The 27855-nt window shown below is 45.5% G+C and overlaps 1 protein-coding gene across 3 annotated transcripts in view; it reads left to right on the top strand.

Moving 5' to 3' along the window:
• Positions 1-27855, top strand: part of TANGO2 (transport and golgi organization 2 homolog) — an 87844-nt gene that overhangs the window by 30512 nt on the left and 29477 nt on the right. For all 3 annotated transcript variants that reach the window (XR_009152205.1, XM_058158417.1, XM_058158418.1), the window contains exons 4-5: positions 3050-3169; positions 4651-4765. Coding sequence is in view for 2 of the 3 variants with exons in the window: in XM_058158417.1 (XP_058014400.1) it covers positions 3050-3169; positions 4651-4765 (235 nt within the window). In the remaining variant the exon portion in view is untranslated. The remainder of the gene's footprint in view (positions 1-3049; positions 3170-4650; positions 4766-27855) is intronic.

Below are 27855 nucleotides of genomic sequence, written 5' to 3'. Positions count from 1 at the left end.
ACTCACTGTCTCTTGGTGATTGGCCCAAAGTCACACAATCAGCTTTCATGCCTTAAGGCAGGACTGAAACTCCCGGTCTCCTGGTTATCAGTACAGTCACCCAGCTGGCTTTCATGCCTAAGGCAGGACTAGAACTCACTGTCTCTTGGTGATTGGCCCAAAGTCACACAATCAGCTTTCATGCCTTAAGGCAGGACTGAAACTCCCAGTCTCCTGGTTATCAGTACAGTCATCCAGCTGGCTTTCATGCCTAAGGCAAGACTCGAACTTTGTAGCCTAGACCAAACAGGCTTCCCTTTATTCCTTAGTGTGGGTTATATTTACACCTTTATACAGCAGCACTTGAGTGTGGCCCTTGAAATCCCATGATTTTAAAGACAAGAGGTGTGGATTTTGTTCTGTGCTAATCCCATTTATTTTTCAAGCGCATAGCTTTAGCAGATCCAATGCTGCCCATTTTAGAAGCATTCCTGTCAATTAGTGACAGTAACAGAGTTGGAAGAGACCTTGGAGGTCATCTAGTCCAACCTCCTACTCACGCAGGAGACCTATACTGGGGATTCGAACCACCGATCTTTCTGATCGACAAGCTCAGCGTCTTAGCCACCAAGCCACCTCATAGATCTCTCTCCCTCTCCTACCCTCCCTAAAAATTTATTGCATTCCTCACTGGGGCCGGTTTAGCTCACGCTGGTAAAGCCTGTTATTAAGAACACAGTAGCCTGCAATTACTGCAGGTTCGAGCCCGGCCCAAGGTTGACTCAGCCTTCCACCCTTTATAAGGTAGGTAAAATGAGGACCCAGATTGTTGGGGGGGCAATAAGTTGACTTTGTAAAAATATACAAATAGAATGAGACTATTGCCTTATACACTGTAAGCCGCCCTGAGTCTTCGGAGAAGGGCGGGGTATAAATGTAAACAAAAAAAAAACAAAACTTGATAACTATTTCCAGTCTCTGTCCCTTCTTTCTTTTCTCCTCCCTCCCTCCCTCCCTCCCTTCCTTCTTTCTCTCTCCTTCCTTCCTTCTCTCTCTTTCCTTCCTTCTACTTTCCTTCCTGCCTTCCTGCCTGCCTGCCTTCTCTCTCCTTCCTTCCTTCTTTCCTTCCTTCCTTCCATTTTTTCTTCCTTCCATTTTCCTTCCTTCCATTTTTTCTTCCTTCCATTTTCCTTCCTTCCTTCTCTCTCCTGCCTGCCTGCCTGCCTGCCTTCTCTCTCCTTCCTTCCTTCCTTCCTGCCTTCTCTCTCTCCTTCCTTCCTTCCTTCCTTCCTTCCTTCCTTCCTTCCTTCCTTCCTTCCTTCCTTCCTTCCTTCCTTCCTTCCTTCCTTCCTTCCTCTCTTTCTCTCTCTCTCTCCTGCCTAGCCACCCTAAAGTACATGTTTCAATATGCACATAAATAAAAACGGGATTTCCACAGTCAAACCATGGGGATTTTTTTGTTGTCGTTGGGGGAAAAAAATATATCTGCAAAGATTCTTCTCTTCTGCTTAACTTTGTTGTCATTGGCAGGAATGCTGCAGAGGATAAATTATTCTCTCACGCTTTCTGTCCCCCCCCCCCCAAAGTTGTTGTTGTTCTTCTTCTTTTTTTAACTTTTTGAAAGTCTGGTTTTCATTCTGAATTCTTGACGAGTATGGGCTGTACGAGACCCCTCCGCTCTACCTGTTTTATACAAGCGATGCTTAGCGGGGGTGGGGTGGGGGACGCGGTGCCTGCCGAAATTTGAATTTTAAAAGCGTTCTGGTCTGTTTTGATGTATTTATCCTCTCTCTCAGGTGTGTGTGTGTGTGTGTGTGTGTGTGTGTGCCCGTCTGCCCTTGGTTTTATAAGACTTAGGCCTTGAGCCGTCAATCTCAAGAAAGAAGGTAGTTTATCTTCTACTCCTTGTGTCATGGTGGCTAAATGCTTTCTTCTTTCCTGTCCCATGAAACCAGGCCAGGGGCGGAAAATTTAGCGTATGATTGTTTTTTCTTTTAAACTATACCTTGTGTTTGTTCTGGGAAGTCGGGGGTGGGGGTGGGGTTTGAAAACCAGCAGGTTCTGACAGGTTCCGGAGAACCGGTTGCAGAAATTTTGAGTAGTCTGGAGAACCGGCAAATATCACCGCTGGCTGGACCCAAAGTGGGAAAAATGGAGATTTTGCAATATCCTTCCCCCAGGAGTGGGGAGGGAATGGGGATTTTGCAGTATCCTTCCCCCAGGAGTGGGAAGGGATGGGGATTTTGCAATATCCTTCCCCCAGGAGTGGGGAAGGAATGGGGATTTTGCAGTATCCTTCCCCCAGGAGTGGGAAGGGATGGGGATTTTGCAATATCCTTCCCCCAGGAGTAGAGAGGGAATGGGGATTTTGCAGTATCCTTCCCCCAGGAGTGGGGAGGGAATGGGGATTTTGCAGTATCCTTCCCCCAGGAGTGGGGAGGAAATGGGGATTTTGCAGTATCCTTCCCCCAGGAGTGGGGAGGGAATGGGGATTTTGCAGTATCCTTCTCCCAGGAGTGTGGAGGGAATGGGGATTTTGCAGTATCCTTCCCCCAGGAGTGGGGAGGGAATGGAGATTTTGCAATATCCTTCCCCCAGGAGTGGGGAGGGAATGGGGATTTTGCAGTATCCTTCCCAAAGGAGTGGGGAGGGAATGGAGATTTTGCAGTGTCCTTCCCCCAGGAGTGGGGAGGGAATGGGGATTTTGCAGTAACCTTCCTCCAGGAGTGGGGAGGGAATGGGGATTTTGCAATATCCTTCCCCCAGGAGTGGGGAGGGAATTGCTTGCTCTGCCGGATTAATTACCTGGTCTTGCCTTTGGAGTTTTTGTTAGAAGTTTTTCTGCTTACAACATTTGGGACTGAAGTATTGGCAGCCAAAGACTATTACAGGTTGATGGAAGAGCTCTCTCCAGGCCGGAGAGTTGAAAGAGGCATTGGGGGCACAGTTAGTGATCATAAACGGACTCCTATCAGTTCTCTGGTTGTGTTACCTTTGTGTCACGCCCCGGGTCATCGCAGGTTGCTTAATGGTGCCCAGGTAATTCATTTGTTTTTGTTATTGATCGCAGGCTTGGATATGGAAGAAGGGAAAGAAGGCGGGTCCTGGCTCGGAATCAGCAAGAAAGGCAAGATGGCCGCCTTGACCAATTACATGCAGCCTCAGATCAACAAGCAAGCAAAAGGAAGAGGCAAGTATGTAGTAGGAAATGAGAGGTTGATGGGATGTCCCCTGCTTAACTTAAAAAAAATGTTCCTCCCGTAACTGTAATAGAGCCTGTATTATATAATTATCAACTGTAATGACTATCGATAATTAAAAAGGGCATTCTGGTGGTTAGGCTACAGTATTGCAGGCTAACTCACTGCCCACCGCCAGGAGTTCGATTCCTTCAATCCTGACCGGCTGAAAGTTGACTCAGCTTTCCAATATTTTGAGGGGCTGCCACAGAGAGGAGGCAGCTGTTTTTCAGAGCGCCCGAAGGCCAGACAAGAAATAATGGATGCAAACTGAACAAGGAGAAATTCAACCTAGAAATAAGGAGGAATTTTCTGACAGTGAGAGCAATCAACCGATGGAACAGAAGTTGCCTTCAGAAGTTGTGGGAGCTTCATCACTGGAAGCTTTCAAGAAGAGACTGGACTGCCATCTGTCAGAATTGGTTTAGGGTCTCCAGCTTGGGTGGGGGGTTGGACTAAATAGAATAGAACAAAATAACAGAGGTGGACGGGACCTTGGAGGTCTTCTAGTCCAACCCCCTGCTTAGGCAGAAAACCCTATACCACTTCAGGCAAATGGTTATCCAACATCTTCTTTAAAACTTCCAGTGTTGGAGCATTCACAACTTCTGGAGGCAAGTTGTTCCACTGGTTAATTGTTCTAACTGTCAGGAAATTTCTGTAGGGTCTCCTGTTTGGGCGGGGGGGTTGGACTAGAGGACCTATAAGGTCCCTTCGAACTCTGTTAATCTGAATAGATTATCTGAATAGCTGGGAGCCTGATCATATTTTTTTTATTTGAATTTATATCCCGCCCTTCTCCAAAGACTCAGGGCGGCTTACATTGTGTTAAACAATTTGCAAGTTTTTTCTCTGTGGGCTCTTCAACCTTTTATCTGATGGTTCTGTAGGCAGCATCGCTTCCCCCTTAATCCTTCTAGGTCACGTTTACACATCTATCAGAGTTTGTTGCAGAAATCAAATCCAGAAAGTACACACACAGACAGACTGATGCAGCAGGATTCATTAACTTCTTTATATACATAATATAAATGTACAATACCAGGATAGATTTCTTCCAACGTAGCAGTTACAAGCAAAGCACAAGGCAGGAGAGAACAGTTAGTTTCATTTCAGCAGAGCAGACTAGTTTCAGTTTTTTCTGCACAGACTTAGAAGCTGCAGACTAAGACACGCCTTGGTTCCAGTCTGTCTCAGCTCCCAAACAGCCCTCATTGGCTGTCCCAGTTGCTATGCCTATACATTGGCTGACCTTGTTACCATGTCCTATTCCAGTTGATGAATATACTCTGACAATACCATTACATTCTGGCAGCTCATTCAGTTCTGAAATACTACTGAGCTTACCTGATCTGGCGAGATATCTGGTCTCATTTCTGGGAAGAGATGCTTCCTTAGTTATAAACCACTGGTTATATTCCTCTCTTTGCAGGCACCCTGGTGACCAATTTCTTGATGTCAGAAATGGACTGTTACTCTTACTTGAAGAAAGTGGCCTCAGAGGGACATCTTTACAATGGCTTTAATTTGATAGCAGCCGACTTAAGGTAAGTCTGTAGTAAGCCTTCTCCGTTTAAGCAGCGGAACTCAGAAACCGACTCTGCAGGTGTTAACGTGTTTGTTGCTTGATAGTAGAGGGTCCGTGCTACCTGGTATGGTTCCCCTCCCCTCTTAAGCACCGTGTTTGAATTCAGAAATGGAGAATCACAACTTTGCATGGGATTTTGGCTTTCGTTTTGGTGGCTCGGGGTTTTTTCCTGAATCGAGGCCATTTTTTCCCTACCCATGGTGGGAAACAGCTGGATGCTTAAACGCATCTTGTCCTTGCAGTCTTTTCAGATCTGTCTGGAGTTCCCCCAATGCTGTCGTTCAGAAGCTTTGCTTTTTTGCATTTCTATGGCTTTCCCAAACCGCTTCAGTCCACCGTATCCTGCCATCTGGCGACTTTTCACACTGAGCCCTGTTTAAATCTGATTTACAGCATAGTTGATGAGCAGGTTGGTCTTTTGAACGCCTTGTCCATTGTCCTTGATGGTGGATGGAAACTAATGAAGGAGAGAAGCAACTTGGAAAATGAAGGAGAAACTTCCTAACAGGAAGTTAACCGTTAACCATTAACAGGAAGTTAACCATTAACCAGTGGAACAGCTTGCCTCCAGAAGGTGTGGGTGCTTCATCACTGGAGGTTTTTAAGAAGAGACTGGACCGCCATTTGTCTGAAATGGTATAGGGTCTCCTGCTTTTGCAGGGGGCTGGACTAGAAGACCTCCAAGGTCCCTTCCAGCTCTATTCTGATTGATTCATTGACGGATTTCCTGCACATGGACTGAGTGAGAAACACATTCCTGATATCAGAGTTCTTAATGTTTAGCTTGCATGACAGCCTTTTCCTAACTGTACAGTTCTGTGTTTCTTAATCTTGGGAACTTTAAGTTGTGTGGATTTTGGTTCCCAGAACTGCCCAGCTAGCATGATGTCGGGGGAATTCTGGGAGTTGAAGTCCATGCATCTTAAAATTGCCAAGGTTGAGAAACATCGGTATGCAGCTGGTCCACAGCTTACAACCACAATTAAGCCCCCAAATTTCCCCTGTTAAGGAAGGCAGTTATTAAGTGAGCTGTGCCCCGTTTTACGACCTTTTGCCATGGTCAAATCACTGGGGTTACCAATGCTTCACAGTGTTTTACAGCCCTCTCTAAGCAATTTACAGAGTCAGCCTGTTGCCCCAACAATATGGGTCCTCATTTTACTGACCATAGAAGGATGGAAGGGTGAGTCAACCTTGAGCCGGTCAGGATCAAATTCTAGGCTGTGGGCAGAGTCAGCCTGCAATACTGCATTCTAACCACTGTGCACCATGGATGGATGGATAGATGGATGGATGGATAGATGGATGGATGGAAGGAAGGAAGGAAGGAAGGAAGGAAGGAAGGAAGGAAGGAAGGAAGGAGAAAAGGAAGAACAATAGCAATAGCAATTAGACTTATATACCACTTTACCGTGCTTTAAAGCCCTCTCTGAGCATTTACAGAATCAGCCTATTGCTCCCAACAATCTGGGTCCTCATTTTACCCACCTTGGAAGGATGGAAGGCTGAGTCGACCTTGAGCTGGTCAAGATCGAACTGTTGGCAGTGGGTAGAGTTAGCCTGCAATACTGCGTTCTAACCATTGTGCAAAGGGAAGGAAAAAAGGGAAAGAAGAAAGGAAGGAAGGAAGGAAGGGCGAGCAATAGCAATAGCAATAGCTCTTAGATTTATATACCGCTTCACAGTGCTTTCCAGCCCTCTCTAAGCGGTTTATAGAGTCAGCCCTCAACAATCTGGGTCCTCATTTTACCCACCTCGGAAGGATGGAAGGCTGAGTCAACCTTGAGCCTGGTGAGATTCGATCTGATCTGCCAAACTGCTGGCAGCCGGTGATCAGCAGAAGTAGCCTGCAGTACTGCTCTCTAACCACTGCGCCACCGCAGCTCGGTTGTTAAATGAATCATGCGGTCTGGCTTTCTTGCTTGTCAGAAGATGGATAGAAAGTTCACAAAGGGTGATCACGTGACCCCAGGAAGCCGCAACCCCCATCAATACACGCCAGGTGCCAAGCATCCAAATTTAAGATAGAAGATAAATAGAATTCTTTATTGGTCAAGTGTGATTCGATACACAAGGAATTTGTCTTTGGTGCGTAAGCTCTCAGTGTACATAAAAGCTATAAGTGATCAATCATGATCTTAGTCATCATAAAAAATACATTTGTCGTGAATCATAAGACACAACACAAATAAGCAATCAACAAAAATCATACCAGGAAACTAAATAAAAAAACATAAATCGTAAAGATACAAGCAACAAAGTTATATTCATACCCTGTTTCTCCTAAAGTAAGACATGCCATATAATAATAAGCCCAATCGGGCTTTTGAGCGCATGCACTAAAATAAGCCCCCCCCACCCTTGAAAATAATCCCTCCCTGAAAATGTTTAAACGCATGTGCAGCCGGTCCCCGCCATTTCCTCTGGTTTCCTCCACGTGCCCCAAAATAATAAGACCTCCCCGAAAATAAGGCCAAGCGCTTATTTCGGGGTTCAGAAAAATATAACACAGGGTCTTATTTTCGGGGAAACACAGTAATGTAGAAAAGGAAATAAGTAATAGGAAGAATGAGTAGAAGAATAGTAATAAAGTTAGCAAATAGTTTGACAGTGTTGTGGGAATTAGTTGTTTAGCAGTGCGATGGCATGGGGGAAAAACTGTCCTTGCGTCTAGTTGTTCTGGTGTGCAGTGTCGTATAACAGTGGTGGCTAATCTTTTCGGCACCGAGTGTCGAAACTGGAGTGCGTGTGTGCACCGGAGCACTAAAACCTGGAGTGTTGTGACCCAGGTTCCTGGACCCGGACTCCTGGACTCGGATGATTCAGAAAGTGAGGGAGAAGACCTGGCAAGCCCTGCTTCTCTTGAGCCCTTTCCCTCCCTGGCACCCACTCAAAGGGAGGAGGAGGGGCCGGCAAGACCTGATTCCCTGGAGCCTTCTTCTGATTTGGCAACGCCCCAAGAACAGTTTTGGAGTGATGCAAGACTGTGCAGGCGTGACTGGTGCGTGCAGCAGAAGCAGTGTTGGGATAAAGCCAAGTCATAATTGTCATGCAGTGACATCTGCAGAGACTATAAATAGGAGGCGGGACTTCCTGGTTTTTTGTCTTGGACAAAGCAATGAATTTGCGCGGGCAAACTGTTTCAATGGAGGGAAGAATATATTCGTGAGTAATTCTGGCCTTATCTATAATTTCCTCGTTATCTCCAGAAACTTGGCAGGCCCGTGGGTAGACGTGGCCAGGACATATATCTATGTAAATAAAAGGAGAAAAGGAGGCCTCTGACTGACTCTTTGCTGGGAGTATCGGGGGGAGGGAAACAGAACATGGAGGAGAGCAGCTGGCTAGTGTGCATGGTGGATGGTACGTGTGCCATAGGTATGGTACGGTTCGCCATCACAGCCCTGTAACGTCGTTTTGAGGGTACAAGTTGAGACAATTTATATCCAGGATGTGAGGGGTCTATAAATATTTTCACAGCCCACTTTTTGACTCGTGCAGTATACAGGTCCTCAATGGAAGGCAGGTTGGGAGCCATTGTTTTTTCTGCAGTTCTAATGATCCTCTGAAGTCCGTGTCTGTCTTGTTGGGCTGCAGAACCAAACCAGAAAGTTACGGAGGTACAGATGACAGACTCAGCTTTCCGATAGATTTTAGATATATCTTTTAGACATATTCGCCATCTTGAGTTAGGTAAATGTAAAGGTTGCCCTCGCATATACGTGCTAGTCGTTTCCGACTCTAGGGGGTGCTGCTCATCTCCGTTTCAAAGCCGAAGAGCCAGCGCCGTCCGAAGACGTCTCCGTGGTCATGTGGCCGGCATGACTCAACTCCAAAGGCGCACGGAACGCTGTTCCCTTCCCACCAAAAATGGTCCCTATTTTTCTACTTACATTTTTTATGTGCTTTTGAACTGCTAGGTTGGCAGAAGCTGGGACAAGTCACGGGAGCTCACCCCATGGCGTGGCACTAGGGATTCAAACTGCTGAACTGCCGACCTTTCGATCCACAAGCTCAGTGTCTTATCCACTAAGCCACCTGTCATGGGTTACTTATGGATTAATACTTATGGATTAATCAAAGTGGGATTTTTAAAAAATGAGACTGTGGTGCCATGATGCAAGAGGTAGCCCTGGCGCTACGGATGACGAGCCAAAATCTTTGGATAAACCTGGAGCAGTTTAAACTGTGCACATCCACAATCAAAATTCTTGAAAGAAATGATTCTCCCCTCTGGGATCGAAAACATCCTATCCTTAACTGACCCTCAATTTCCCCCCGTCGTCGAAAGCGATGTTCAAAAAGAAAGGGAGGAAAAGAAAAGGTTACCCTTTCTTGACTTCAAATCACAGCGCCGTCGTACATATTTTGACAAGGACAGGGAAAACATCCTTGGCAATAATTGCTTCGGAGATCCGTTTCTGACAGCTTGATCAAGCCGCGTGGAAGAATAGATGAGCAGCTTTTTAGAAAAAAATTAATCGCTGAACTCGGAGCCAAAGAGGGATGACGTTCAGTTTTTCAAAACATGCCAAGGCCCTCATGTTGGCTTTCTTTCCCACAGAAGGAGGATTACGGATCTCCCTCTCCGTTGTACTTCCAGATACAAGCAAGAATAAATGCAGCGTAGGATTCGGATCTCGGTGGACGAGAGGCGACGCTGAATCAATGGTCATTATGACCATCGTTTCAGAAAAACCTTGGTTTTTATAAAGGCCACATCTTGAAGGTCAAAATGGTGGGTGATAATTATATTATCATTTTTTTAAAGGCCTCCTCCGTGTACAGGAGGCTATTAAAATTCACCTCAGCTTGCGAGTCAAGGTAGCTGTTGTGGCTTGTCAACCGCCAGCCCCTCCAGCAGGTGAATCAGATGATGATGATGAGGTGGCGTGGGAGTCAGGGTCAGCATCAAGGCAACCTGAGAGCTCCGTGGGGGAAGAGGGAATGGAGCTGGCAGAGAGAGAGAGAGACAGAGAGACAGAGGCGGAGCCTGGGCCATCCGTCAGCCCTCAGATGGCGTCAAGAGCCCCCAGGTCTGGAGGTGGCTGATGAAGAAGAGGAGGAACAGTTGAGTCCAGTGCCTGACGCACAGTTGTGCAGAAGACAGAGGAGAGGAGAGCAGTGGAAATCTATGAGCCGGTCCTTGGGATGGAAGAGCTACCGCTGCTAGCGAAGTCCCATCTCTATCTCTGGGGATAAAATGCAGGGGGTGGAGATGAATTGGTGTGGCAGACAACTATTCATCTACCTGCTGGACGGACTTGTTAGCCCGTGTTGAGAGAGAAACTTTTTGCCGGGGCTGCTGGTGCTCCTAATAAAGGAATCTTTGAATTAACTTTAGAAAGTTTGGGGAGCTGGGTCAGAACAGTAGGCTTCTGATCTCTGCGATGAAGAGACAAAGCTGAATCCACGGTCATCACGACCATCATTTGTGTTATGACCCAGGCCCAAGTAGGTAGTAGGAAACTCAGTCAGTTTAAAAACAAACAAACTTTATTAGAACAACTGAGAATTAACTCATTCTCAGCATAGTCCAAACTAAATCAAAGCAAATTTTTCCCAACACAATTCCTCAGTCTTATCACCAACCTGGGTCTAATTAACTGCCAAAGGCCTTTCTTGGCAAAAGTTCGGAAAACACCAATAAGAAACAAATGCAGCAAGACAAAGCTATCAATGTTGTTTTCCGGCAAAGAGCCTAAACACCATTGCTGGTCTTTTAAGCCTTATGGGAGGGGCCAATCATCTCTTGGCCCTACTCTCGAGTCGTCCTCTTTGCTTTAGCTGCTCTTGCCTTCTGGCAGCTCTTCTCAAGCGTGCATTAGGAACAGGCTCCTCCTGTTCCTCTGCCTCACTACTGTCAGTCTCTGGAGGTTCCAGAGTCCGCACATCACTCCCAGATGGCCCTTGCCCCAGCTCTGCCTCCAACGCAGAGCCCTCATCCGGGCCTTCCCCAGCCCCCAGGACTGGCCCATGTTCTTCCTCAGCCTCATCGCTGTCTGACTCCGTTGCCAGCTCCGCAGGCTGCTGGCGGACCACAACAATTTGAGAGAAACCTGCTTTTTATGAAGGCCACATCTTGAAGGTCAAAGCGGTGGGTGGTAGATTTTGTTTTATTTTATATTTTATTTCTAAACTCCTTCCCCGTGTCCAGGGGGCTATTAGGATTCACCGAAAGGCAGCTTGCGAGTCGAGGTAGGTCGCTCCGAAGCTTCCCTTCAAAACTTTTCGAAACATCTTCAGCAGCGAGAGCTGCGATCTGCAAATCCCAGCGGGATCGTAACGACAGGTCAGGCGCGGTCTCGATTTGCTAATGTGCCCTTGGAGTGTCTGCCGCGAAGGGAGCAGCTCTCCTAGAAGAGAGGATGGAAAAAGGAGAAGAAGGGAAAAAGAGGAGGCGGCTTCCGATAGAGAGAAAAATCTTTGGATAACCTACATTTCTCTTCCTTGTTTAGGACGTTTTTATGCCACCTACGTCCCCTACGACAGTGTATGGCGAACTTTTTAGAGACCGAGTGCCCAAACTGCAACCCAAAACCCGCTTATTTATGGCAAAGTGCCAAATACGGCAATTTAACCTGAATAATGAGTTTTTAGCGCCTAAAATAATGATAAACAAGGCAGAGTTCAGCTAATCGTTCTAAGGAAAACGTGATAAATGCACTTTTTATGCCCTTTCATTTTTTTCCCTGCTTTTGAAATATTATGTTTAGCAACAATAAAAGAGAAAACTCTTGTAATATCATTTCTCTCTTTCCTTCCCTGTTTCTCTCTCTTTCTCTCTTTTCCTCCCTCCCTCTCTTTCTCTCTCTCTCTTTCCCTCCCTCCCTCTCTCTTTCTCTCTCTCTTCAATTCATTCTCTCTTTCCCTCCTTGTCTCTCTTTCTCTCTTTCACTCTCTCTCTCTCTCTCTCTCTTTTCCTCCCTCTCTCTCTTTCTCTCTTTCCCTCCCTTCCCTTCTCTCTTCCCTTCACTCTCTCTTTCCCTCCCTGTCTCTTTCTCTTTCTCTCTTTCCCTCCGTCTCTCTCTCTTTCTCTCTTTTCCTCCCTCTCTCTCTTTCTCTCTCTCTCTTTCCATCCCTCCCTCCCTCTCTCTTTCTCTCTCTTCCCTTCACTCTCTTTCCCTCCCTGTCTTTTTCTTTCTCACTTTTCCTCCCTGTCTCTTTCTCTCTTTTCCTCCCTCCCTCTCTTTCTCTCTTTCCCTCCCTCCCTCCCTCTCTCTTTTTCTCTCTCTTCCCTTCACTCTCTTTCCCTCCCTGTCTCTTTCTCTTTCTCTCTTTCACTCTCTCTCTCTTTCTCTTTTCCTCCCTCTTTCTCTCTCTCTCTCTTTCCCTCCCTACCTCCCTCTCTTTCTCTCTCTCTTCCCTTCACTCTCTTTCCCTCCCTGTCTCTCTCTCTTTCTCTCTTTTCCTCCCTCCCTCTCTTTCTCTCTCTCTCTTTCCCTCCTTCCCTCCCTCTCTCTTTCTCTCTCTTCCCTTCACTCTCTCTCTATCCCTCCCTCTCTCTCTCCTCTCTGTGGGAGAAATGTGATGGAGGTGGGCTGGGGTGAAGGTGCGCGTGAGTCCCACCTCTGGCATATGTGCCCTAGGTTCGCCACCACTGCCCTATGAGGTGACTCTGGGAGACTTGCAACTAATAAAGTAAGCAAAAAAAAAAAAAATACAGGTCGTCCTCCACATACGACCACAAGTGAGCTCCCGCCCCCATTGAGGACTTTCCTGTTGTTATTATTTGTAGCATTATTAGCTAAACTTAAATTATTTTCATATAATAAGCATTTGGGGGGTGATGAAGGCTCCTGAAACGTTATGAAGGAGTCAGTGAGCTGAACAATTCGCTACCCTGCAATCTATTCTAGCACGAATGAAATGTGCATGGATTCCGATCTGTGATACAGGTAGTCCTACGACATACGACCACAGTTGAGCCCAAAATTTTGCCCCCTCTTATCTCCTTTCTTGCCACAATTAAGTGAATTACTGCTGTTTAAGTTAGGTCCAGAATAGAACTGGAAGGAACCTTGGAGGTCTTCTAGTCCAACCCCCTGCCCGAGCAGGAGACCCTATGCCAATTCAGACAAATGGCTGTCCAATCTCTTCTTTAAAAACCTCCAGTGATGGAGCATCCACTACTTCTGTTCCTTTGATTAATTGTTTTCATTGTCAGGAGATTTCTCCTTAATTCCAGGTTGCTTCTCTCCTTGATTAGTTTTCATCCGTTGCTCCTTGTCTTCTGGTGCCTTGGAGAATAGCTTGACCTCCTCTTTTCTTTGTGGCAGCCCCTGAGATATTGGAACACTGCTATCATATCATCCCTAACCCGTCTTTTCATTGAATGCGGCTGCGCGGGTTATTGAGGGAGCAGTTCGGAGCTCCCTGTAACACCTATCCTGCGCAGACTATACTGGCTGCCTGTTGTCTTCCAGGTGCGCTTCAAGGTGTTGGTTACTACCTTTAAAGCGCTCCATGGCTTAGGACCGGGATACCTACAGGACCATCTACTGCCGTCGTCTATCTCCTAGCGACCGGTGCGTTCTCACAGAGAGGGACTCCTTAGGGTGCCGTCAGCCAAGCAATGTCGACTGGCGGCCCCCAGGGGGAGGGCCTTCTCTGTGGGGGCTCCTACCCTCTGGAACGAGCTTCCCCCTGGACTTCGACAATTACCTGACCTCAGGACCTTTCGCCGCGAACTTAAAACTTATTTATTCCGTCTTACTGGACTGGCTTGAATTTTTAAAATTTTAAATTGATTTTATGGGTTTTAAATTTCTTTAAATTTTATAGGGAGATATTTTATTTAAATGTGGCCAACTGAATAAGTTTTTTTTTTTTTTTTTGTTCAAAAAGTTTTTATTAGTCAAAAAAGGTTTATACAAATACATATCAGGTATGGTAAATTTTCATTTTTCTTATCTAAAATAAGAATTTTACTCAAATTTTTTAACACATACAACAGCCATAAGGCAAGCAGGTAACACGAAGTAGCAAAGTTTGCAAATTTTAAATACGTAATAAAGAAGAGTCAAGAATAAACAGAATATCGTACAAAAGAGAATAAGGAAAACCAACACAATCCCAAATATCTTTATCACTTCCTAGTTTTGGATCTCAGAACTCTGGGTTCAGCCTGACCCAACTCCAGGGCCGCAACAGCGGCAGCCGCTTCAGCCCCATGATCTATAACCTCCCTTCTTCAATTCCTGGGTCATCTGATTCCAGGAAGGCTTTGTGTTCCTCCACATAGGCCGTAGCCTCCGCAATTGTACTGATTTTTTCGTAATGCCCTCCCGGAAAATCATCAATCCTCTGGCATCAGCCATCTGAAGCCCACTCCTTCTGGTACAATTTGCTTGACAAAAATAATATTTCTTTCTTTTTCACGCACCTGTCTGGGAATCTGCCTCAGAATGGCTATCTCCTGCCCCTGTAAATCAGTGCCCCACTCCTATGTTTTCTAAGAATTTCATCTCTCGCCTCTTCTCACAAATTTGACATGAACCTCTCTGGGAACTGCATGCGTGCGTGCATATTGAATTAACTCTATAAACTCGATCCACATCCCAATTCATGAAATCAACACTTCTCCCAAGAAATTCTCCCAACAATTTAGTCACAACATCTCTCAAGTCTTCTTGGTCCACTTCTTCCAAATTTTGAAACCTAAGGAAATAAGACATTTTATCCATCTGTAGTCCAAGCACAGCATTGCCTGTCGTCTCCTCTCTTTTCTGCACTGCCCGCATTTCACCCTCCAGACCTTCCACTTTCTGCTTGTTTTCTGCTGAGACTTGTTGAGTATCCTTTAAATCCTTTTGGATAGTCACAATTTCTTCTCTTATTTCCGTTTGGCCTCTTTGCAAATCATCCAGTTTCTTGTCCATATTGGATAACTTTTCCAGAATTCTCCATCTCTCCAGCAGTTGGTCTCTGACCTTTTGCCATTTGAAAAAAAAAAGAATCAAAATCCTCAGGCAAGCACAGTATCCTTGTAATTTCCTCCGGATCCACCAGGGGGCACTCACAGGAGCAACGAGTCCAGAGTACAGTTAGTCAACCAGGAAACCGAAGGGAAGTGATGTCATCAAAATTCTCATAGTGAAGGCGGAAGCTGGACGCCACCACTGTTCCCCAGAAGGAGGGGGGGCCTCAAACCTTCCCTCCTAAATTTCTCCATCACCTCTTCTCTCCAGAGCTCCACAAAACCGGTAATCTTCTTATTTTAAGTTCTCCTCTCTCCAAAATAACTCGTGCTCCTTCCAACCGCAGGGGAGAGAAAACCCCCCCGCACTCCGGAGCACTCCACTCACGTTTACCGATATTCCCTTCCCTTCTCCTCCTCAATTCTTCTCCGTGCCCTGTTCACCACCAGGCTGCTGCAGTTATAAATCCAATGCCCCGGTGTCACCGGGCACAGCGGCCCAGGCGACGACCAAAATAATGGCCGCGGCCTGTGGCCTCCGAACCCCGCCAAGCCTAGGACGCGCCAGCATCGGTCCCCACAGTCCTGTATGTCGGCTGGGAGACCCCTGGCGAGCCGTCCGTACGGCAGGTGTCCTTTTCGGAACACCTGGCCCCTGAGGGCCTCGGCGGCGGCCGGATTCGGGCGCTGGAGGCAGGAGAAACCTTCCAGACGTCCGTTGCCACTGGATACCGGAAGTCGTCTCCGACTGAATAAGTTTTTTAAGGGTTGTTCTTAGTATTGTATGTGTAGTTTTTGTATTTTATTCTGGCTGTGCACCGCCCTGAGTCCTTCGGGAGAAGGGCGGTATACAAATTAAATAATAATAATAATAATAATTATTATTATTATTATTAGTAGTAGTAGTAGTAGTAGTACGGTTAGTCCTCTACTTATGACCGCCATCGAGCACAAGATTTATGTTCTTAAGTGAGATATTTATTAAGTGACTTTCCCCCCCGTTTTACGACATTTGCTAAGGGAATCCCTGCGGTTGTTAAATGAGCAACACGGCGGTTAAGCGAACCTGGCTTCCCCCATTGACTTTCTGCTTGCCAAGAAGGTCGCAAAAGGGGAACGCGTGATGACTCCCCCCCCTCCCCCGGGACACTGCAACCGTCATAAACGTGAGTCAGGTGTCAAGCCTCCGAATGTAAATCATCTGATCGCGGGGGATGCCGCAACGGTCGTTAAGTGTGAGAAATGGTCACAGGTCACTTTTTTCGGTGCCGTTGCTAACTTCGAACGGTCGCTAAACGAACTGCTGTAAGTCGTGGGCTACCTGTAGTAGCAATGCTGTTCTCGGGAGCTTTAATTTATGGGATGGTGGTAGTTTTCTATGCCGTTTTCTTTATCGGATCCTACCAGACGCGGGACGTGGTGCCTCAGTGGCTAAGATGCTGAGCTTGTCAATTGAAAGTTCAGCAGTTTGAATCCCTAGCGCAGCGTAACAGGGTAAGCCTTGTCCCAGCTTGTCCCAGCTTCTGCCAACCTAACAGTTCAAAAGCACATAAAAAATGCAAGTGGAAAAATCGGGACCCCCTTTGGTGGGAAGGGAACAGCGTTCCATGAGCCTTTGGCATTGAGTCATGCCGGCCACATGACCAGGGAGACGTCTTCGGCCAGCGCTGGCTCTTCGGCTTTGAAACTGAGATGACCACCGCCCCCTAGAGTCAGGAACAACTAGCACATATATGTGAGGGGAACCTTTACCTTTATCTATCTATCTATCTATCTATCTATCTATCTATCTATCTATCTATCTATCTATCTCCATATATATCTATGTCTATTCGTATACATCTGTCTCTCTCCCCATCTCTCTTTTCTGCAATTATGTCCGTCCATCCATCCATCCATTCATCTCTATAGCTATCTACCTATCTATCATCTATCTATCTATTGACGTGGTGGCTAAGACACTGAGCTTGTCAATCGAAAGTCGACAGTTCAACGGTTCGAATCCCTAGTGCTGCGTAACGGGGTGAGCTCCTGTGACTTGTCCCAGCTTCTGCCAACCTAGCAGTTCGAAAGCTGGTAAAAAGTGCAAGTAGAAAAATAGGGACCACCTTTGGTGGGAAGGGAACAGCGTTCCGTGCGCCTTTGGTGTTGAGTCATGCCAGCCACATGACAACGGAGACATCTACGGACAGCGCTGGCTCTTCGGTTTTGAAGCGGAGATGAGCACCGCCCCGTAGAGTCGGGTACGAGTAGCATGTATTTGCAAGGGGAACCTTTACCTTTACTGTTGGGATTACCTTGTGAGCATCTGAGGAAAAGAGTGAATCGCTCATCCTTCTCCTGAAAACGGCACTTCATTATTTTCCCCCTCCTGCCGTTTTCTCTCTTTCTCCGTCTTCCCCCCCTCCTCCATAGATGCTGACGTTTTTATGCCCGCCGTAAAACAATCCAGGAAAGGCACTTTAGTTTATAGGCCCGACATAGCAAGATGGGTGTGTATATGTTTGTGTGCGTATATGAGACAGAGAGAAACGTCCAGTGTTTTTATGTTCTCGCGGATCAATTCTGACGGGTTCATTACCGCTGGATTTTACTGGGATGCTGTTGGCGGATTCCAAAGCATTAAAAGACGATTCAGCCGTCTCTTTTGTTAATAAGGAAAAAAAAATGAAACAATTGGGGGTGGTTGAAATTAGAGCAGATGGATCGGGCTACTCTGGTCTCTAAGTGTTGTGACCCAGGCCCAAGTAGGTAGTAATAAACTTAGGCCGTGGAAAAACAAACTTTATTCGAACAGCTGGGAATTACTTCATTCCCAGCGTCGTTCAACTCAAAGTAAAACAAATGCCTCCCAACACAAATTCCTCAGTTATCTCACAAACCTTGGTCCAATTAGGCAAACTGCCAAAGGCCCTTCCTGGCAAATGTCCAGAAGCCACAAAAACAAAGACGTACACAAAGCAGAGGACGCAGCTACAACGTTGTTTTCCGGCCAAGCTGAAACATTGGTGCTGGTCTGTTTTAAGCCTTATGGGAGGGGCCAATCATCTCCTGGCCTTACTCCCAAGGTGTCCTCTCTGCTTGAGCTGCTCTTGCTTTCTGGCAGCTCTTCTCATGTGTGCATTGGGAACAGGCTCCTCCTGTTCCTCTGCCTCACTACTGTCAGCCTCTGGAGGCTCTGGAGTCTGCACCTCATTTCCCGATGGCCCTGGCCCCACCTCAGCCTCATTGCTCTCTGACTCCGTTGCCAGCTCCAGAGGCTGCTGACGGACCACAACAGCAAGCCTCCTTTAGCGATTCTGCAGAGGCCATCTGAATTCAGCCACTTCCTTGTTCCAAATCTGCCTTCTATAACAGACCCACAGGTGCTTTTTCAATAGGCCACTGGATTTGGTTTTTCCTTGAAGACGTTGCCCTTCTCATCCAAGAAGCTTCTTTGGTTCTGACTGAATGGTGGGGAATAGAAGGATTTATATTCCTTGCAGTATTCTGGTTGTTGGGGTTCTGACCAAGGCTTCCTTAGAAATTAAGCAGCCCAAACTTAGTCCCGACAAACCTCTTTAATTCCTACAATTGTAAATTACTTCCATTTACAGTCCGCAAGGCTTGATAAAGCAGTCTTTCAGAGGGAGGTTATCAACACCCACCTATCTTATGTGGAATGCTGCCAGGGAGCTAATTTCCAGACGCAGGGCAAGGCCAGACTTGGCACAGAGTCACAAACGGAAGTTTCAACTCTTGAATCAACCAGATGAACGAATTGCTTCTTGCAAAAGCTCACGTCCCGTTTGCTTCTCTTTTATGTCTTATGGGAGGGGCCAGTCATCTCCAAGCCTTACTCCCAAGTCGACCCTGTTTCCTTAATTGTCTCCTGGCACCTCTGCGCATGCGCACAATGGGAACAGGCCCACGCTGTTTTTCTGCCTCGCTGATGTCAGACTTTTTCTGCCTCGCTGATGTCAGACTCCAGAGGTCTTGGCCCCCTCTCTGCCTCCGACTCAGAGCCCTCGTCTGAGCCTTCCCCAGACTCCAGGTGTCGTGTCCCACTCCCCTTCCGACGACCGGGTCTGGGAAGTCTGTATCAAGTGTGACCACGAAGCCTCTGCAGCTTTGCCAAATTCCTTTCAGATTTCTCAGGGCAGGCAGGAATCCAAGGTGTGACTTCAGCAAACCAGATGAGACTTTGCTTGACTTAAAGTTGCTTGACTCAAGCTGGTCCTTTATATAGGCCATGGGGTGTGGCTCCATGACTCAGCACTTATCCAGGCCTGCCCCTCCCTTCCTTCTGCTGAAGTCGCCTCTCAGATCTCCGGAAGCGAGGATCCTCCCACTTTAGATTGTCTTCTGCTGTTTGAGAAAGGGAGGGGTCAGAAGGAGTAGGCCCGGGTAATTCCAATCTGTGGCTGACTTCCTCTGATGGCTGTGTGTGAGTGAGGTTTGTTTGTTCATTCCTGACATCCCCTCCAGGCATGGGGCCAGGGCTGGGGGCTGGAGGCATGCCGGGCTGTTCCTCTTCATTATCAGACTCTGAATCTGATAGCAGGCCCGGCAGGAGACGGGAGGGGCCCGGCTGAGGAGAGGAGGGAGGATGAGGCACAACACCAGGACAGGCCCGCGTTCCTCCCCAACCTCCTCACTGTCTGAATCTGCTGCCAGCTCTGCTGGCCGCTGGCGGGCCACAACAGTTAGCGCTCTTCCTGAGAGTCGTTGAGATCATTTTATCTCTGCCCTCAGGGACTCCTGAATCAGAGTGCAAATGGGTGTGAAAGTGCTGAAAGGACTGGACTGTAAACAGGAGAGAGGTGGTGTCATACACGGTCCTTCGAAAAAGGCTTCACAACCATTTGCACTATTCAGGAGGCCCTGAGGGCACAGATAAACCAAGTGGCCTCAGTGACTCTTAGAAGGAGTGCTAACGACCAGATGACTGCAAAGGGCCTCTGGTGGCTCAGCAGACTAAGTCTGTCTGTTATTAACACAGCTGCTTGCAATTACTGCAAGTTCAAGTCCCACCAGGCCCGAGGTTGACTCAGCCTTCCACCCTTTATAAGGTAGGTAAAATGAGGACCCAGATTGTTGGGGGCAATAAGTTAACTTTGTATATAATATACAAATGGATGAAGACTATTGCTTAACACTGTGTAAGCCGCCCTGAGTCTTCGGAGAAGGGTGGGATATAAATTCAAATAATATATATATATATATAAATCCCTTCCATCCCTTCACCTTTCAGTCAGAACTGAAGAAGCTTCTTGGATAAGAAACGAAATGTCTTCAGGGGAAAAACCCAAAGTCCAGTTGCCTCTTGAAAAAACACCTTTGGGACAACCATGACCTGGATGACTGAGATTCTCGATAGATACTTCTGTTTGGATTTGTTGTGATCTGCAAAACCTTGTAGTGGATTTATGGCAGGGGTGAAATCCATCAGGTTCTGACAGGTTCTGGAGAACCGGTAGCGGAAATTTTGAGCAGAGAACCGACAGATGCCACCTCTGGCTGGCCCCAGAGTGGGGTGGGAATGGGGACTTTGCAATATCCTTCCCCTGGAGTGAGGTGGGAATGGAGTTTTTGCAGTATCCTTCCCCTGGATGGGGAGGGAATGGAGATTTTGCAGTATCCTTCCCCTGGAGTGGGGAGGGAATGGAGATTTTGCAGTATCCTTCCCCTGGAGAGAGGTGGGAATGGAGATTTTGCAGTATCCTTCCCCTGGAGTGAGGTGGGAATGGAGATTTTGAACTATCCTTCCCCTGGAGTGGGGAGGGAATGGAGATTTTGCAGTATCCTTCCCCTGGAGTGGGGAGGGAATGGGGATTTTGCAGTATCCTTCCCCTGGAGTGGGGAGGGAATGGAGATTTTGCAGTATCCTTCCCCTGGAGAGAGGTGGGAATGGAGATTTTGCAGTATCCTTCCCCTGGAGTGGGGAGGGAATGGAGATTTTGCAGTATCCTTCCCCTGGACTGAGATGGGAATGGAGATTTTGCTAATGAAATTGAGCTCTGCCTGGGTCTCTCTTGCATAAAAATTCTCCTGGCTTTGTTAAGCTTGCTTCGTTTTTCAGCAGAATGATTTAGGATTCTGGTGCGTGAATCTTTTGATGGCAACTGTCTTTTAAACTGCTCACGAGCGACAGCCTGTAGCCAATCTGGCTAATCTCGGAAAAGCTAGGAAGGATTTGACACGGTTAATCCTTGGATGAGAAGAGACCACTAAGGAATGCCAGAGCGGTAGACTAGACTGAAAAATTGGGGTGGGTGGGAGAATGTCTTGCAAGAAAGCAGTGGCAAACTGTGTAATCATCTTATTATGCATTATTATGTATGTTCGCCACCTTGCTTATAACTGGGATAAAAATGATGAGAGAGGGAGATGCACGGATGGATGGTGGCTCGGACTGATGGACATAATTGCAGAAAAGAGAAATGGAGAGAGAGAAAGATGTATATGAATAGACATACATATATATGGAGATGGATGGATGGATGAATGGATGGATGGATGGATGGATGGAGAGAGACAGAGATAGATAGATAATGAGAGAGATGAGAGAGAGAGGGGGGGAGAGAGAGAGATAATGGAGAATAGAGAGAGATGACATGTTAAAAAGATAGATGATATAGAGGATGGATTGATGGATGGATGATAGATAGATAGATAGATAGATAGATAGATAGATAGATAGATAGATAGATAGATAGATATAGATAGATAGATAGATAGATAGATATGGAGCTGGTAGGTGGTTGGATGGGTGGACGGACATAATTGCAGAAAAGAGATGGAGAGAGAGGTGTATATGAATAGACATACATATATATGGAGATAGATAGATAAAGATAGATAGATAGATAGATAGATAGATAGATAGATAGATAGATAGATAGATAGATAGATATGAGAGAGACATGATAGATAGCTAGATACAGAAAGATATGAGAGAGACGAGAGAAAGAGAGATGATATAGAGGATGGATGGATGATAGATAGACAGACAGACAGACAGATAGATATGGAGATAGGCAGGTGGTTGGATGGGTGGACGGACGTAATTGCAGAAAAGAGATGGCGAGAGAGATGTATATGAATAGACATACATATATATGGAGATAGATAGATAGATGATAGATAGATAGATAGATAGATAGATAGATAGATAGGGATGAATGGACATACACAATTGCAGAAAAGAGGGAGAAACATATGGATAGATATATATGGAGATAGGTGGATGGATGGATGGCAGAAAAGAGAGATGGAGAAAGAGAGATGGATGTAAATGGATAGACATAGATATGAAAATAGACAGATTTTATTGGGTTTAGCTCAAGGCTATTCAATTTTAATTACGTTTAATTATTTTTCTGGCTCTTTCAATGTGTGGCTCTGAAGGCCAGAGCAGCCTTTTCCTCAATGAGATGTTGCCTCCTTAATTTAAATTGCCTTGGAGCATCTTTCAAGGCAAAACCAATTGCTTCCATAACTTTGTCCAAGCCAGCAAGTTGAACTGAGAGGATGAGGAATAAACCGTATTTTCTTCCCTGCAGATGGAATGGCACCATGGTCAGTTTGCCATGACGTCCCATGTTAATAATTCTGCTGAAATAATAGCAAAAGCACTTAAACTTATATACCGCTTCACAGTGCTTGCCAGCCCTCTCTCAGCGGTTTCCAGAGTCAGCCTTTTGCTCACAACAGTCTGGGTCCTCGTTTTACCCACCTCGGAAGGATGGAAGGCTGAGTCAACCTTGAGCCAGTCAGGATTGAACAGCTGGCAGTGGACAGAGGAAGGAAGAAAGGAAGGAAGGAAAAAAGGAAGGAAGGAAAAAAGGAAGGAAGGAAGATAGCAAGATAGCAATAGCACTTAGCCTTATATACCGCTTTATAGTGCTTTTATAGCCCTTTCTCAGCGGTTTTCAGAGTCAGCCTTTTGCCCCCAACAATCTGGTCCTTATTTTACCGACCTTGGAAGGATGGAAGGCTGAGTCAACCTTAAGCTGGTCAGGATCCAACTGCTGGCAGTGGACAAAGGAAGGAAGGAAGGAAGGAAGGAAGGAAGGAAGGAAGGAAGGAAGGAAGGAAGGAAGGAAGGAAGGGCAATAGCAATAGCAATAGCACTTACATATAGCTTCATAGTGCTTTTACAGCCCTCTCTAAGCGGTTTACAGAGTCAGCGTCTTGCCCTCAGTAATCTGGGTCCTCATTTTACCCACCTCGGAAGGATGGAAAGCTGAGTCAACCTTGAGCCGGTCAGGATCGAACTGCCGGCAGTGGGCAGACTCAGCCAGCAATACTGCATTCTAAACACTGCGCCATCAAGGCTCCGCAAATGTGTTTTGTTTTTGTTTTTTTGCTTAACTAGGAGGTGCCAGATCCCTCAAGCAAGAGATCCCTCAATAAATCTCCAGTAGATCCAGTGGTGGGGATTCAAGTAAATTAACAACCGGTTCTCTGCCCTAATGATTTCTTCCAACAACCAGTTTGCCAAACTGCCCAGAAAGTTAACAACCGGTTCTCCCGAAGTGATGCGAACTGGCTGAATCCCACCACTGAGTAGATCCGCCACCCCCATCCATGCTAATGTTAGGAATGTGCAATCATTCCTTTTGGGAATGAGAGTCTGGTTGTTGTAGTTGTCGTTTTTTTCTCCCTTCCAAAATTGCCGGCAGCAGTTTTTAACAACCGAGGTGTGTATATTTGCAGAGATACTTCTGGGGAAACCCAGAATGTAGGGAAAAAGCTAACTGCAGATGCTCTTACACATTGGAAAAAAGAATCTGAACACTAAATACAGGCTTGAGGGACACTACCTTATAGATGACCCCCACCCTGTTAAAGATCTTGGAGTTTTCATATCAAATGATCTAAGTGCCAAAGCCCACTGCAACTACATCGCAAAAAAGGCTTTAAGAGTTGTAAACTTAATCTTGCTTAGCTTCTTCTCCAGAAACACTACACTACTAACCAGAGCATATAAAACATTTGCTAGACCAATTCTTGAATACAGCTCGCCTGTCTGGAACCCATACCTCATTTCAGACATTAATACAATTGAGCGTCTCCAGAAATATTTTACAAGAAAAGTTCTCCACTCCTCTGAATATAGCAAAATACCTTATGCCACCAGAGTTGAAATCCTGGGTTTGGAAAATTTAGAACTTTGCTGCCTTCGGCATGACCTGAGTGTAACTCATAAAATCATCTGCTACAATGTCCTTCCTGTCAAAGACTACTTCAGCTTCAATCACAACAATACACGAGCACACAATAGATTTAAACTTAATGTGAACTGCTCCAAACTTGATTGCAGAAAATACGACTTGTTAATGCCTGGAATGCACTACCTGACTCCGTGGTCTCATCCCAAAATCCCCAAAGCTTTAAACCAAAAACTATCTACTATTGTCCTCACCCCATTCCTAAGAGGTCTGTAAGGGGCGTGCATAAGAGCACCAACGTGCCTACCGTTCCTATCCTAATGTTCCTTTTGATTGTATCCAATTTCGTATAGTTATTACATACTTATGCTTATATATCGTATAGTTATTTCATGCTTATGCTTATATTTACTGTTGTGACAAATAAATAAATAAAAATAAAATGTTTTGAATTAGCAAGCTTGCATGTCTAATGCATTGCCCACCGTCTCAGCACCCACCCCCTATCCTTACACTTCAAGAATCCTTATTCCTACATTACTCCCTCAAAATAGAAATTAATACTCTTTTTGCCCAAGGACCGACGTTAAAAGTAAGCCACCAGGGACTGACTTGTCAATAAAATTAGGATGATTGTTGTTTTCTTCTTATTTTTTATGGTACAATCGGGCTCCATAAGTACGTCAAAGAGCTGGCTTTGACGAATTGGCTTCTTACCACGTCCCCTCACTCAATTAATAATGGATTTCATTAATTCCAGTCCTATTTCGGCATTCAAGGATTTCTTAATTTCTGATTAGGAGAAGCAACACAGAAGAGCAAAAGAAATTGTTATCAAAGAATTCGAATAATTGCTGTGCGTCAAATGCAAATGCTGTTTGCAGTTCAATCATGTTCAAATTCTTTATTGTTTGTTTGTTTGTTTGTTGCTCGTCTCACTGTCAAAGAGACTTTTGAATTTTTGGCCTCTTTCTCAGTGTAGTACTTGAACTGCAAGTCTATCTCTTTTGGGCAAAAAGCCCAGCTTCTATTTAACTTGGTTTTATTTACTTAACTTAGTTTAATCACTAGAGCCAATTTGGTAGTTAAGGCACCAGGTTAAAAACCAGGAGACTGAGTTCTAGACCTTCCTTAAGCATGAAAGCCAACTGGCTGACTTTGGGCCAATCCCCAGGAGTTTAGGAGTTCTAGTTCCACTTTAGGCATGAAAGCCAATTGGGTAACTCAGGGCCAATCACCAGGAGACTGGGAGTTCTAGTCCCGCCTTAAGCATGAAAGCCAACTGGGAAACTCGGGGCCAATCACCAGGAGAAATGTGAATTTTAGTCCTGCCTTAGGCATGAAAGCCAATTGGGTAACTTGGGGCCAATCACCAGAAGACTGGGAGTTCTAGTCCCACCTTAGGCATGAAAGCCGGTGGGGTGAACTGGTTCATACCGTCACTGAATGCATGGAATCTTGGCCAGGATAGCAAGCCTGCTTTAAACCAAGGTTAGCAAGAATCCTGGCTAAGTCCTTTTAAGTCCACAAGTCTTAAAGTTGCCAAGGTTGGAGACCCCTGATCTAGCTTGTATTTTATGTTCTGATTTATTTCTTTTTTGCCAGTGTGTAAGACAGAGCATTTGTTGGTTGAGACTTGGAGTTGCCACTTGTTTGACCAATCTGACACATAGTCAAAGTCTTTTTGAAGGGTAGCAGCATTGTCGGTAGGTTGAATAGTTTTACATCAGCCGCAAAGAGAACGCAGTTGCTTTTAATATGATCGCAACGGTCATCTATGTAAAGTATAATGAGTGTTGGTCCTAAAACGCTGCCTTGGGGGACACCGCTCTTGACAGGTACAGGATTTGATAGAGTTCTTTCTGTTTTGACCACTTGTTCCTGTTTGACAGGAAAACAGCTATCCATTTATGCAGGAGTCAAGAAATGCCATCAGAGTTTAGTTTTAGAAGTAGTTTGTCATGTACCACTGAATCAAAGGCTTTACAGAAGTCTATGTAAATTGTGTCTATTGCAAATTGGAAATTCTGTCACTGATGTTACTAGGAATGGCAAGAGGGCCCATTTTTTTTTTTTAAGAAGGGTGGGGGAGTTTTGTTGCCCATCTCAATATGAACTCATCTTTTGCTTGTCCCAAAAGTCCTATTTCAAAAGGCAACTGGACTTTCTTAGTGTTTTTTTTAATTGAAAATGTTTTGCTTCTCATCCAAGAAGCTTCTTCAGTTCCTGAAGAAAAAAGCACCTTTTGAAAAAGCACTTTTGGGACAACTGTGACCTGGATGATTGTGCAAATGGCAACCCAGAAGACAAGGGTAAGGATTAGTCCGCAGGATGCAAAATGGAGAAAGAAAGGGAGGGAGGGAGAGAGAGAGAAGGAAATAAAAAGGAAAGAAAGAGAGAGAGAGAGAAAGAGAGAAAGAAAGAAAGAAAGAGAAAGAAGAAAGAAAGAAACAGAAAGAGAGAGAGAGGGAGAGAGAGAAGGAAATAAAAAGGAAAGAAAGCGAGAAAAAGAGAGAGAGAAAGAAAGAAAAAGAAACAAACAAACAAAGAAAGAAAGAAAGAGGGAGAGAGAGAAAGAAAGTAAGGAAAGAAAGAAAGAAAAAGAAGAGGGAGGGAGAAAGAAAGGGAGGAACAGAGAGAGAGAGAAGGAAAGAAAAAGAAAGAAAGGGAGAGAGAGAGAAAGAAGGAGATGAGGCTGGAAATGATTATCAAGTGAGGAATGCAATAAATACTTGGAATTTTTAGGCTGAGCCATAAGCTAGAAGCAGGGATAAACTGCCAACGTGCTGTTATCCCTGCGTGCTGCTAATAAAATTATTTTTAAAAAATTCTGTTTTAGACACAGACGGAATTACGTTCATCTGTCAGAACAAGCATGCCTGAATTTTAAAACGCCGGAATGGATGTATATTGTGGCAGCGACGCATCTCCTAAACTATGCAAATGGCTTTCTTTGCAAACAGCTTTTAGAAAGCAACGGGAATGTACTTTTTCCAGCTTCGTAAGCTGACATAAATCAAACAAGAGCCGAACACCCTACCCACGGGTGCCTAGCCTCAGTATTTAAAAAGGGGGAGGAACAGAGACGAAAGCTGCTAAATTCACCCCGAATGGTATCCTCATTTCAAAATATGCAAAACCATTTCTCTTTCTTCGGAAGATATGTAACGTAAAGGAAGAGAGAAAGAAGAAGAGGGAGGGAGAAAGAAAGGGAGGAACAGAGAGAGAGAGAAGGAAAGAAAAAGAAAGAAAGGGAGAGAGAGAGAAAGAAGGAGATGAGGCTGGAAATGATTATCAAGTGAGGAATGCAATAAATACTTGGAATTTTTAGGCTGAGCCATAAGCTAGAAGCAGGGATAAACTGCCAACGTGCTGTTATCCCTGCGTGCTGCTAATAAAATTATTTTTAAAAAATTCTGTTTTAGACACAGACGGAATTACGTTCATCTGTCAGAACAAGCATGCCTGAATTTTAAAACGCCGGAATGGATGTATATTGTGGCAGCGACGCATCTCCTAAACTATGCAAATGGCTTTCTTTGCAAACAGCTTTTAGAAAGCAACGGGAATGTACTTTTTCCAGCTTCGTAAGCTGACATAAATCAAACAAGAGCCGAACACCCTACCCACGGGTGCCTAGCCTCAGTATTTAAAAAGGGGGAGGAACAGAGACGAAAGCTGCTAAATTCACCCCGAATGGTATCCTCATTTCAAAATATGCAAAACCATTTCTCTTTCTTCGGAAGATATGTAACGTAAAGGAAGAGAGAAAGAAAAAGAAGAGATAAGGTTGTGAAATCTACCCTTAGGAAGGAAATGATGGGATGTAAAAGAAGGATCAGGGGAGACATGATAGAAGTCTTCCAAAATTTGAAGGGCTGCCACAGAGAGGAGGGGGATCAAGCTGTTTTCCAAAGCACCCGAAGGCCAGACAAGGAAGAATGGATGGAAACTGACCAAGGAGAGATTTAACCT

The sequence above is a fragment of the Ahaetulla prasina genome, chromosome 15, assembly GCF_028640845.1.
Source record: "Ahaetulla prasina isolate Xishuangbanna chromosome 15, ASM2864084v1, whole genome shotgun sequence".
NCBI lineage: Eukaryota > Metazoa > Chordata > Lepidosauria > Squamata > Colubridae > Ahaetulla > Ahaetulla prasina.
The sequence above is the reverse complement of the archived record's forward strand: the minus strand, read 5'-3'. Positions and strand labels throughout refer to the sequence as shown.